The sequence below is a fragment of the Grampus griseus genome (assembly GCF_964374135.1).
Source record: "Grampus griseus genome assembly, chromosome: 4".
In the NCBI taxonomy this organism is placed as follows: domain Eukaryota; kingdom Metazoa; phylum Chordata; class Mammalia; order Artiodactyla; family Delphinidae; genus Grampus; species Grampus griseus.
In genome coordinates this window covers 73,046,407-73,060,276 of record NC_138997.1, presented here as the reverse complement: position 1 = coordinate 73,060,276, position 13,870 = coordinate 73,046,407, and the positions used below count along the sequence as shown (strand labels likewise).

At 35.8% G+C, this 13,870-nt stretch overlaps 1 protein-coding gene across 2 annotated transcripts in view; it reads right to left on the bottom strand.

Annotated features, from left to right (window-relative positions):
- FRYL (FRY like transcription coactivator) overlaps nucleotides 1-13,870 on the bottom strand; it is a gene marked incomplete at its 5' end in the record, with an annotated part of 142,930 nt that overhangs the window by 106,429 nt on the left and 22,631 nt on the right. For both annotated transcript variants that reach the window (XM_082652707.1, XM_082652708.1), the window contains 4 exons: nucleotides 5,195-5,287; nucleotides 5,563-5,731; nucleotides 8,508-8,588; nucleotides 8,968-9,047. In XM_082652707.1, coding sequence (XP_082508833.1) covers nucleotides 5,195-5,287; nucleotides 5,563-5,731; nucleotides 8,508-8,588; nucleotides 8,968-9,047 — 423 coding nt within the window. The remainder of the gene's footprint in view (nucleotides 1-5,194; nucleotides 5,288-5,562; nucleotides 5,732-8,507; nucleotides 8,589-8,967; nucleotides 9,048-13,870) is intronic.

Genomic DNA, 13,870 nt, shown 5'->3' with positions numbered 1-13,870 from the left:
ATCACAAGTCAATTAATGCAGTATTTAAAAATAAAAGTCAAAACAGTTACATTTGATTCTCAGTATGAAAATAAATTTCTTCATTTTAAAATATTTTAAATAGAATAAAACCTGAATAAAGTGAATCTTACTAACTTCCATTTCTAGCCAAGGTGGTGTAAAGGGGGCTAGACTTATTTTACCATCTGAAACAACCAAAAAGGAACAAAATATATGAAATGATACGCAAAACATTATACATCAGTCAACAAAAGAAAGTGACCCCTGAGGAATGGAAAATAGATGAGGTGAGCCCTTTGATGGCCCCAGCTTACTTCTGTGTGAGAATTTTCAGGGAAGAAATTAAAGTGTACCATTGTGTATGGTTTTTACACTACACATGAACAGTATAATATCACTTGAGGTAGACAATGATAAGTTAAAGATGTATACCATAAACAATTAAATGACAAAACGATGAGATATAGCTAATAAGCCACCAAAGGAGATAAAAGAATCACAAAAATATTCAATTAATCCAAAAAATAGTAGAAAAAGGAAACAAAGAACAGATGGGAAAATTAAAAACATAATCAGAAGATGACAGATTTAAAATAACTGTATCACTAATCATATCAAATGTATGTGGTGCCCAATTAAAAGGCAGAGATTGTCAGACTGGATAAAAAAGCAAGAACCAACCATATCCTGCCTACAAAAAAAAAATATATATATATATATGTATATATTTTAATATAAAAACACAAGTAGATTAAAAGGAAAAAATGGAAAAAGATATACTATCCTTATACAATCAAAAGGAAGCAGGAGTGGCTATATTAATATCAGATAAAGTAGATTTCAGAGCAAAGAATATTATCAGAGATAAGGAAGGTTATTTCACAATGATAATGGTGTTAATTAAAGAGGATATACAATCCTAAACATACGTGTGTTTCATGATAGAGCTTAAACATACAACAAGCAAAAATTGACAGAACTGCAAAGAGAAACAGTTGGTCAGATTTCAATACTCCTCTTTCAGTAGTTGACAGAACAAGTAGAGAGGAAATCAGCAGAGTTGAAAAACACTATTAACCAATTTGCCCTAATTGATATTCATAGAACACTCTATCCAACAGCAGTATACATAGTCTTTTCAAGTGCACATGGAACATTCATCAAAATAAATGATATTCTGGCCCAAAAAACAAATTTCAATGCATCTAATGGGATTCAAGCATACCAAATATGTTCTGCAACCACAAATTAAAAATGAGTAACCTGAAGATCTCTGGAAAATCCCCAAATGTTTAGACTTTAAATAAAATGCTTCTAAATAACCTGTGGATTTCAAAAAGGACAGCAGAAAGTATTCTGAGCTTTATGAAAATGAAAACACAAGATATCAGAATTTGTGGGCTGCCATTGTAGAACTACTTAGAGGGAAATATATGCATTAAGTGCTTATATTAGAAAAGAGAAAAGGTCTTGACGACCTCAGCTTCCACCTTAAGAAACTAGCAGGGAAAAAAAGAGCAAATTTAGAGTAAGTAGAAGAAAAATAATAAAAATCCAAGTAGAAATGAGTTAAATAGAAAACTGAAAAATAGAGAACATCAATAAAGTCAAAAGCTGGTTCTCTGAGAAGATCAATATAATCAATAAACTTCTAGCCAGACAGATCAGGAAAAAAGGAGAAAAGTCACAATCTACCAATATTTGGAATGGAAGAGGTCACTACAGATCCTACAGCTATTTAAAGAAACGAAAGGAATATTATGTCTAACTTTACAATAAATTGGATAATTCAAACAAAATGGGCAAACTCCTTAGAAAGACATGAAAGCATACTCAAGAAGAAACAGTCTGAGCAGCCCTATGTATTTTGAAGAAAATTATCTGGTAGTTAAAAAGCTTGCCACGAGAAAAATCCCAGGCCAGGGGGCTTTATTGGTGAATTCTACCCAACTCCAAAGGAAGATGTAGAGCCAACTCTGCACAAACTTCTTCAACATTAACTTGTTACTAAAAACAAAGACATTGCAAGAAAACCACAGACCAACAGCCCGCATGAACATAGATAAGTGCAAAAATTCTCAAAAGAAAAAAACCTAGCAAATAAAATCTAACAATATATTAAAAAAATCTTATCATGATCAAGAGGAGTTTAACCCCAGGAATATATGGTTGATCCAACATTTGAAATATCAATCAACGTAGTTCACCATATTAATGAACAAAAAAGAATATATGATTACTTCAGTAGACAGAGAAAAAAAAGCATTTAACAAAATCCAACATTCATTCCTGAAGAAAACTCTTAACAAACTAGGAATGGAAGTAAATTTCCTCAATATGATAAAAGGCATCTATGAAAAATCTACAGGTAACATCATACTTATTGGTAAAAGATTGATGACTTTAGTCCTAAGATGTGAATGGAGTCTGTTCTCATCACTTCTATTTATCCTTGTACTGAGAGTCCTAGCCAGTGCAATAAGGCAAAAATAAAATATGCACACTGGGGCTTCCCTCGTGGCACAGTGGTTAAGAATCCACCTGCCAATGCAGGGGACACGGGTTCGAGCCCTGGTCTGGGAAGATCCCACATGCCGTGGAGCAACTAAGCCCGTGCGCCACAACTACGGAGCCTGCGCCGTAGAGCCTGCAAGCCACAACTACTGAGCCCACGCGCCACAACTACTGAAGCCTATGCGCCTAGAGCCCATGCTCTGTGACAAGAGAAGCCACCGCAATGAGAAGCCTGTGCACTGCAATGAAGAGTAGCCCCTGCTCACCGCAACTAGAGAAAGCCTGTGCACAGCAACGAAGACCCAACGCAGCCAAAAAAAAAAAAAAAAAAAAAAAAATGTACATTGAAAAGTATTTTGAGCACCTGGAAAATGAAATTTTAAAACAATGCCATTTAGAGTAGCATAAAAATATGAAATGCCTAGGGCTAAATTTAACAAAATATACTCAAGACCTGTACACTGAAAACTACCAAACACTGTTGACAGAAAATAAAGACCTAAGTAAAAGGAGAGAAACTGTGTTCATGAATTGCAAGAATCAACATTAAGATGTCTGTCCTCCCAACTTATTGACTAATTTAATCCAATCCCAATCAAATCCCACTAGATTTTTTTTAATGGACCAGGTGATTCTAAAATTTATATGTAAATGCAGTAGACCTAGAAGAGCCAAAATTTTTTTGAAAAAACATAAAGTTGGAAGATGTATATATACTACCTGCCTTCTAACTTACTACAGTAATTAACATAGTATACCATTGTTGTAAGAATATACACACAGATCATTGGAACAGAATAGAGTCAGAAAAAGACCCACACAAATAGAGTCAATTGAATTTTCTGACAAAGGAGCTAATATACTTAGAAAGAGTTGTAAACAAACAAGTGAAACGGTACAGGAACAACTGGATGCTATTTGCAAAAACAAAAAGAATTAAACAAAACAAAATTTCAATCCATACCTCATACCATATACAAAATTAACTCAAAATAGATCACTGACCTAAAAGTAAACCCCGAAACTGAAATAGAGAAAACTTCTGTTACCCTGGGTTAGGAAAAGACTTCATAGGTACAATACCAAAAGCACAAAAGAATAAATCAGATATGCGAGCCACAACTACTGAAGGCCACATGCCTAGAGCCCGTGCTCTGCAACAAGAGAAGCCACTGCAATGAGAAGCCCGCGCACCACAACGAAGAGTAGTCCCCACTCGCCGCAACTAGAGAAAAGCCCGCACGCAGCAACGAAGACCCAATGCAGCCAAAAATAAATAAATTTATATAAAAATAAAACCTTGAAACAACCCAAATGTCCAAAAACAGATAAACACATAACCGAACTGTGGTATATCCATACAATGAAATACTAGTCAACAATGTATAAACTGCTGATATATTCTGTAACATAGTTGGAACTCAAAATAATTGTGCAGAGTGAAAGAAGCCAGAAAAAAGAGTCTGTACTGTAAGATTCCATTAATATAAAATTCTAGGGCTTCCCTGGTGGCGCAGTGATTGAGAGTCCGCCTGCCGACGCAGGGGACACGGGTTCGTGCCCCGGTCCGGGAGGATCCCATGTGCCGCGGAGTGGCTGGGCCCGTGAGCCATGGCCCCTGAGCCTGCGCGTCCAGAGCCTGTGCTCCGCAACGGGAGAGGCCACAGCAGTGAGAGGCCCACGTACCGCCAAAAAAAAAAAAATTCTAGAAAACCCAAAACTAAGTAGAGGAACAGAAAGATCAATGGTTACCTGAGAACAATGTGGAGTGAGTGGGGGGGGGGATTAAAAAGGAACATGAGGAAACTTCTGAAGTATGATAGGTACGTACATTATCTTGACTGTGGTGAAGGTTTTACAGGTATATAGATGTCTAATTGTACACTTTAAATATGTGTAATTTAAGTCAATTTTACCTCCATAAGTGTTTTTAAATGAAATTATACGTATATATATAAAGAATATCATTTATACAGCAGTACGTAGTATGCTGAAAGTGAGTGGCATAACACATACCACAAAAAACCCAGGAAACAAAAAAATCTAGCATGTCCAAGTATTCTAAAATCCCCGAATCCTATTTATACCATGCTATGTTACTAGTAACTACAGAATTATTTTTGAATAACACAATGAATTTAGACCTAGAAAAGCTTCTATAAATCTGCTTCCCTAGAAGTTACTGGAACTATATTTATAGCAGCCATATTTTCTAAATAATTTAGAATACATATTTTGACAGGTATGATGAATGTCATGGCAACTATAGAAATTAACTTTTAAAACTGAGACAACCCTGTAAACTCTAGGATACATGTCACAGTACTTTTAAATTCTTCAGAGGCATTCAAATGGCTGCCATTTTGTAAGGAGCAAATGCCATGAAATGCAGTGTGTTACACTGAGCTACTTGAGATAATCATTACTTCTAGGTTGCAAATACTCTGCCTTCTTAACAGTCTCTAAATCTTAAGGGCCTGGGCTTGTTCTTTTGATTAAAAGACTGATTGATGCTCTTCTGCTATGTGTCTAATAATGATTTACCCCATACTCCCACTACATTCAAAGTTTCCGCATTATTGTCTATGAGGTTACCAGAAAGTAAGAATAGCACATGTGGTAACTTCTTCAACAAAAAAAGTACTTTTAAAATGCAATATAAAATTAAAAATATACTTACAGCAGCTACAGGGATAAGAATCTCCACAAATAAACCAGCAAGTGCATGTTTTATATCTTTATCCTTTACTTCTAAGAAATACTGAGCACATTCCTTGAGAGGGAAAAAGGTATATTAGATTTAAAAAGGAGGAAGATTATAGAAATGTTAATATCACAATAATTTTGTAAATACTCTGCAATTTTACCAGAAAGCTAAGTTCAAATCATGTTCAAATTTAAAAAGAAAATTAATTCACACTTCTGACAATTTAACACTTGGAGTAAGGAATTAGTAACGTCATTAATTATATTTATTTTGTTTCTTTTAAATAGTCATGAAAAGCAAAAACAACCACTGTTAGGCTAATTCTAATTACTGCAGATCACCTGCATGAACTGAAATGATGCTTCAAAATCTTCTACAGGATACATTTTCACTCGGAAAAATTTCATTCCCATTATTAAGCTGATGACGCTTTGTACCACATGTGGACTTTGTTCCTTTTGTCGCAGTTCTTTTAACTCTGTCACAAACTTCTTCCTCACAGCCTGAAACCTTTAATGTACACGGATACACAATTTGATATGAATTGAAAACACTCATTTCCCACATGATATTTAAGGTTGAAATCAAGAAGTATTTTACCTAAACACCATCTCCTTTCTCTGCCCTCATCAAAATTACCCAGAAAAACATACAGATAACAAAAATATTTCTTATTCTAGATTTACTGTTCATTTATTTTTTCAAATAAAAAATGCCTTAAGGAGAAATTCTTATTAGAATTTCTTATTCCTATAATACCATCAATACAGCATCATTACCATTTAATAGTTCGTAATCATCATAAAAATAAGATCTAATAACCCACCCATAAAACATCCACATGTAAATCAGACAGTGTCTCTAAATTCTAAGACTCATTTTGATAAAGTCTGCAATTTAAGTTACATGGAGAGCAGACTGGAGACTACATATTTGTTCAAAGAGATAAACCAATCACTTGTAGACTACTAAGTATCTCTTAAAATTATTATCTCCTTACACTGTAGAAAAACTGAAGATGATGAGTGGGAGAGCACTGGTCTCACAATGGGAATCAGCTGAAGAAATCAAAATGCTTTTGAAATGCTGAGCAACATCCTGGATTCAAATGACTACAACAGTTAAGGCTACTAAGGTTTTCTTTGCTTACAATGGAAAAAGATATCTGATAGTTTGTTAATCGATAATACTTCACTTTCCCCCTCTATGAAACAAAGGTTTTATTGCTGATGTTACTTGGGGAAACCAGTTCTCGAAAGTTATAATGACAAATGAAGCATACTTCCCAATGGGCACTGAGTACAAATTAATATTAATTAAACATGGATATTAATTACATGTTAATGAAATATGGATCCATGATAGGAAGTATAACTTCTCCATTTCCATTTCAGTCTTGTAAAATACAACACCATTTTCCATGAAAGTGTTCTTTTGCATTTTATAAAGAAAATATAAAGTGGATAAAAATCTTCCCATTGCAATATTATTAGAATCCAAGGATTTTTCCTATTAAATTTTTCATAATAATTATTAGTCACTATAATCAAAGGAAATGCATTGACAAGATTCTAAAACACCCCCAGCCCTTTCTTTCTCCCCACCCCTTTCCCACCTCACCACCTTTCCTCTCAAATGTTGGTGCCATCAGCCCAGCCTAATGTGGGTCCATCCATGTTTTTTCCCATGCGCGTTGTATGTATGGGTGGAAAACACCTCAATATTGCTCTGAGTGGCATTTCTCTTACAACTAGACCAGTGAGGCTGAGCGTCATTTCATCAATTTACCATTGGCCATTTAGATTTACTATCCTTCCCATCCTAGATTTAACTTAGCTATGATGTAGGGTTCTTCTGGACCCAACTTGCTCATGTGTTATTTAGCACTTCTAACCTATATCCTGACAGAAAATCATTTTCAATAAAAAATTACAATATGAACTACTGTGCCATGAAAAGAAATACATTATTGCTCATGTTTTTGCAGCTACATTCCTGAAACAGGGATTCCTTGTTGATTAAATATGAACACAATATTAAAATACTATTGTCTACGTCTAAGTCATTTCAAATACTCCAACTACGTTCTAAGTTCTATACAGCATTGGGTATACAAGGGTCCCTGGTAAACTACAAAGGATAAAACATAAATAATACTAAATTAAAGGATAGTAACTACCAAATAATAAAATATATTACTTCATATTAAAATCTAAACTACTAAACATTAACAATAATTGTGTTTGCTTTCTTAGAACTGAAAAAGGTTGCTATAGGATGATTTCAGGGCCAAAGACTGACTCTTTAAATAGCGCCCAAGAAAATCTAAAATGACACTTTTTTCCTTACAAATTTCCCAGTAGCATCAAAGGAAATTCAAAATCTTCCATAGTCTTTAGAGCAAGCACGCAATACTAAAGACAAACATCTTTTTTACCGTTTACGATAATGATGGTTCAATACAACTCAATGCATGTAACTCCTAATGAATAACACCCTCTTTATGGAGTACTCTAGTATCTTTATCTTTCCTTTTTGGTATGTCTTCCACCTATTCAAAACTCTGTTCAGTATTAAAATAAATAAGATGGTTAGAAGGAAGACACTGCATTGCTATCTCAGAAATAAAAGCATTCAAGTAGAAACTATTAAAAGTAATTATTAGCTTCGACAAGAGTTCTATAAGAAAGATTTATAAAAACACTTCTCAAAGAACTGTGAAAAATAGAGAATAAGGTAATGACCTGACTATTCTTGGCAATTTCTTACTTCCTCAATTCAGGTTTTATGGAAAACCCCAAATAATGAAGACAAGTTGTGGAACTGAGGTATGGGCGTCACTTAAAATTCCTCTAAAGCAGGGGTCCCCAACCCCCAGGCCATGGACCAATAGCTGTCCACGGCCTGTTGGGAACCGGGCCACGCAGCAGGAGGTGAGCGGAGGGCAAGTGAGCGAAGCTTCATCTGCCGCTCCCCATCGCTCGCATAACTGCCTGAACCATCCCCCCCATCACTTGCATTACCGCCTGAACCATCATCTGCCGCCATCCCCCACCTCCCTCACCGTGGAAAAATTCTCTTCCACGAAACAAGTCCCTGGTGCCAAAAAGATTGGGGACCCCTGCTCTAAGGAACAGAGCAGCAAAATAATAAAAGGTGAAACAGACTTCATAATAACTCTATGAAAAAAAAAAAAGATCTAAAACTATCAGTGTCTATTTTATTAGTTAGCAATGAGAATTCTAAAAAGCAAAACAAATCAAAATCAGTGATTTATAAAACTTACTTTGATTGGGCAAGAACGCCTATCACTTCTGCATATAAATCTGCAATAATATGCACATTCCCAGTGTTGGTTCCTGAATATCTAAAATAGCAAAAGAACAAACATATTATTTCATGGAATTTTTCTACAAACTCTCTTTCTTAATAACTCTGAAAATTCCTTATCAGGGTGTTGTATAAATTTTCTCTGAAGATTCATTTATAGGATGATAAAAACCACATGAATTTTCTTCTCTCTCTAGATTTCAATTTGCCAGGAAATTTAGCCTGATTCTTATAAATTCAATCAATGGTTTTAAGAATCATTTTTACAAAATCTTTCCCATAAGCATCTCCTGTGGACTAAAAAATACAGGAAGATAATTGCTTTGAACTTCAGAAAACAAATGATTTATGAGAGTTCAAATTAACAATCTAAATCTGGACCGCAGATAAAAGCAACAGTCCCGTATTTTACTTACCCTTCCTTATGTTTAAAGTGCTTAAAAGCTAAGTTTAGAACTTCATGAACTAAGGGATCAGGCACAGGATGAACAGGAATCTAGAAAAAAAAAAAAATCAAGTGTGTGCTAAACAGGTTACAGGTCTTTTATGAGTATTCTCATCATTTCAAATAACCAAATCAATAATCAATTTTAGTTTTCATGATATGACCTACTATTAATCTGTCAATCTTCCCCTTTTCTAAGAATGCTATTATTTTTCTCTAAGAACTTAGTTGAACATCTACTTTAACAAGCTCTAAATTCATGAACATTAAGCTTTATAATTGCTAATCTTTAAACTATAGACTATGCAAATGAAAAAATAGTCATTGTTGTTACTACAACTGTCACTGTCCGAAAGTTAAAAACACACTCATGGGTGACTCTCTGCAACACCTATAGGAAAGTAAACTTTGATTCAGCCAGGCTTCATATAGTCTGATTTTCTATCATAATAGTATCCAAAAGGGACTCCAACTTTCCCAACAATTTAAAATTATTTATGGTTTTATTAGAAATTTGTTATTTAAGTATGTTTCTTTTGTTTAGTTCTTTAAAAATTACATGCCAGTTCCTAATATGGACAACACATCAAAACATTTAAACCAGAAAGTAAAATCCCTGCCCCTTCCCCCATATATAACCACTACTGGTATATATCTACTTCCAGGCTTTTTCTACACACACTCATCCACACAGCTTATTTTGTACTTAATGGACTGATGCGTCTTTCCTCACTACTTAGCTCCTTCTTACATTATTTAGCAGCCATGTAATACTCAGTATATATATAGATATATATTATAATTTATTTAATGAGCTCCCTATTAATGAACATTTCATTCCAGATTTTCAGTATTCAATATATATAATGTTATACAACAAACATCTTGTGCATTTAACATTATTTACTTGTACAGTTCCATGGGAAAGCATCCAAAAGGAAGAACTGATGGGTCAAAGATCATCCAAGACGTCATTGATACAGATTCTAGTTCTTTATATGTGTGGGTCTGTTTGTGAGCTCTCTATTCTATCAAGTTATACGCGTCTATATTAAAATCATGCTGTCTTAATTATTAGGGCTTACTAATAAGTTCTCATGTCTGGCACCACAAGTCCTCCCTTACTTTTCTTCAGAGATAGCTTGGCTATTGTTCTTCCCTATTCAATTTACAGCCATCTTTTCACGTTCCAAAAAAACTGTTATAGGTGAACTATAATCAAATCATTATATAACATATAAAAACATTTTCTTCATTAGACCAAAAGGTCTTTCTACACTTTTTATCATTCTAATGAAGAAAAGCCAAGCTTCTCTTTTCACTAGTTATGAAACCTGGAGGAAGTTTCTACCTCTTTACCGGTAAAAAATGTAGGTAATAGATTAGAACCCCATAATTACCAGCCCTGAGAGAATGCAAAACTGGGTACATTACAATTGGAGATTCTTGGTCTCTCACCTTTTCCACCCTTCTCTAAAAGGGACTAGGACAAAATTCTTACTTCCTAGGAATGTAGGGCAGATGACGGAACTAGAATATAGGATGGAGATATTGAGGACAAGGCCTGGTAGGGAACCCAGAGCCCATTAGAAAGTGGGGAGGCAGATGTATTTTCCTAGCTTCATCTTCCCTGGATTGGGCCAAACAAAATAGGCCCCAAGGTAAGAAAAAGGTTACTGAAGTCACTGCTGTTGTCCCATAAGTCCCAGTAAGCCCTATGATTATCCCATTGATGGTTAAAACAAAGTAGATATCTACCACTAGGTGATACCAAACTTTAGTCGGGAATATGCTGTATCTGGATCCAGCAGCCCAACTTCCAGAACTTACTCCAGAATTCACAGCGCTAATCACGCAGGCTGGCCCCAGACACCTCAGTGACCTTGCAATAATGCGACACTGCATTTTACGTGACTTAATTTTTTGGGCCCCATTTACTGTGCTGTGTTGTGGTTTTACCATACTGACTTCTATACAGGGATGTTTGGTGTGCTCTAGGCCAGAGATATGAAACACAAGTTAACTTACACCTATACTTTCTCCTAAGTAGTCTTTATTTGCTCCAGTTATGCCAGAAGTCTAACACTGACAGCTAGGGACACTACTTAGCTATGTTGTGTGCTCTTTATTACTACCTTAATAATATTAGTTATTAGTAATGCCACCACCAACACTTTTCACGTGTCTGTGTGCCGGCTATTACTTAGGCATTTTATATACATTATTTATAACACTTATAGCAGCCTTACACAGTGGTATTTGTCCCCTGTTTTACAGATGAGGGGACTGAAGTTTAGAAGTCAGTGCATACTTCTCTAGAAAATACTGTGTGCCCAGTTTCTGATATATGAAAATGCATTTAATAAACGGAACAAATGAGGAAAGAAAACTTTCAGTTTTATCATATTATAGCTAGAAAAGAGACAGAGAAACAGAAGAGAATAAATATATCTCATCTTTAATTTTTGGAAGAAAAAAAGCACAACCTCTAAAAATTTTATTTTAAGAACGAACACTATCAAGATGCTCAGACGTTCTTGAAATTCCTACTTCTCCCCTTATTTACAATAATCAAAAAAATTCCCAAGCTGAACCTCCAAAAAAGGGGGGCTGGGGTGGGAAAGAATCCCAGTTCAGTTTATAGAGAAAACGTTCTACTTTCATGGAGTAGTATTTCCATCTAGAGCATCAAGAATTTTTTAGATCTTGCCATTTGCATGATTTTGGAAGCAGATTTAATTCTATTTGAACATTCAAGAAGGATATATCTAGTAGACTCTAAAGAATACCCAAGTTTTATTCCAAAGCTATTCCCACTACCACTTCCCCAAATCTAATGCTTTTAGCACATCATGAAAGCAGAAAACCACAAAACCAGGTTAAGACATGGACAACGGGGAGTCAGCAAGGTGCGCTCGTTATGTAAATGACCAGCCCTCAGTGCAAAGGACAGGGAATAAACTCATGACTCAGCAAAATCACAAATAACCCCATAACCTTCAGGGCTGCTCACCAACATCTAAAGTGCTAATGTTGTGTGATGAACTGGAAGATTGGGATTGACATGTATACGCTGATGTGTATAAAATGGATGACTAATAAGAACCTGCTGTATAAAAAAATAAATAAAATTCAAAAATTTTTAAAAATAAAATAAATAAATAAAATGCTAATGTCAAACCTGAAAATACTAAGGATCTACTCCTCCTTCTGATACTTCACAGTAAGCACCCATAAAACTAAGCCAAGAGCCTGAAGTGGCTTATAAGCCTGGTTTCCCAATCTTGTTTGTTTCAGCGAATAAATGTATGGCTAAAATTCAATATAAAAAGAAAACTGCTTAAAGATACTAAATGCTGTAGTGCTTTTACCATGGATTCTAAAGCCTCTGGTACTAATATGCTAATATTTGTAGTTGGCCTTGACCCCCAAATTATTCTTCTGACTTTCTTGAAAAAATAAAATTAGTCCTTTATCATCTTGAATTAATTTTGTTCCCATGGTGAATCACACTCATGTCATCACATTTATATAAACTCAATCCTTTGTCTAATTTGTTATGATTTAAAATTTAATTTTATAAGATGATGGCCATTTCACCTAATTTTGTAACACTGATTTTTACCAATAAGAATAATTTTATTTACAAAGAGAACTAGGGGCTTCCCTGGTGGCACAGTGGTTAAGAATCTGCCTGCCAATGCAGGGGACACGGGTTCAAGCCCTCCTCCAGGAAGATCCCACATGCCGCGGAGCAACTAAGCCCATGAGCCACAACTACTGAGCCTGCACTCTACAGCCCGCAAGCCACAACTACTGAGCCCACGTGCCACAACTACTGGAGCCTGCACACCTAGAGCCCGTGCTCTGCAACAAGAGAAGCCACCGCAATGAGAAGCCTGCGCACCGCAATGAAGAGCAGCCCCCGCTCACCACAACTAGAGAAAGCCCATGCGCAGCAACAAAGACCCAACACAGCCAAAAATAAAATAAATCTATTAAAAAAATAAAATAAAATAAAAAAATAAAGAGAGAACTAGCTTTATAATCTTCAGCAAGTCACTGCAACTAAGAACACTGATGTATAAGATGAAAACAACAGATAGCACTTATTGGACACTTTCCATGTCCCGGGCATTATCGTATTTAATTCTCACCACTCTTTTACAGAGAAGGAAAGAATTAGTGTGTAATAACTTGCCCAAGTTACACGGAAAGTAAATGACACAGCTGGAATAAAAACACTTGCCATGGTTATCTCCCAGTTTATTGTAATGACCAGCTGGTACAAGGGATACAGAGTTCTTCGTGTGTTTTGAAGAGATCTAAGTATGTGATGATGACACATAATAACGTCGGATAAAGACATGACAAATTATTCAAGAAACAATTTATAATATATGAGGTCAAGAACTAACCCACAAGTAATATATACTTCTCCTTAAGATTGATCCAACCATGTATCGATATTTCAATACTCCTGGGGCTGTCCATCTCATCAAAATAAAACTAAATTACATTTTAATACATGTATATTATGTGGGACAAAAGTAAAAGTCCTATTAAATTCAACATACGCTACAGTGATTACTCTCTGGAGCTATTAAACCCTACACCATTTTTTTTTTTTTTTTTTTTGCGGTACGCGGGCCTCTCACTGTTGTGGCCTCTCCCGTTGCGGAGCACAGGCTCCGGACGCGCAAGCCCAGCGGCCATGGCTCACGGGCCCAGCCGCTCTGCAGCATGTGGGTTGCTCCCGGACCAGGGCACGAACCCGTGTCCCCTGCATCGGCAGGCGGACTCTCAACCACTGCGCCACCAGGGAAGACCCCCTACACCATTTTGATACGGGAGAAAATTGGGTTCGTTTGTCA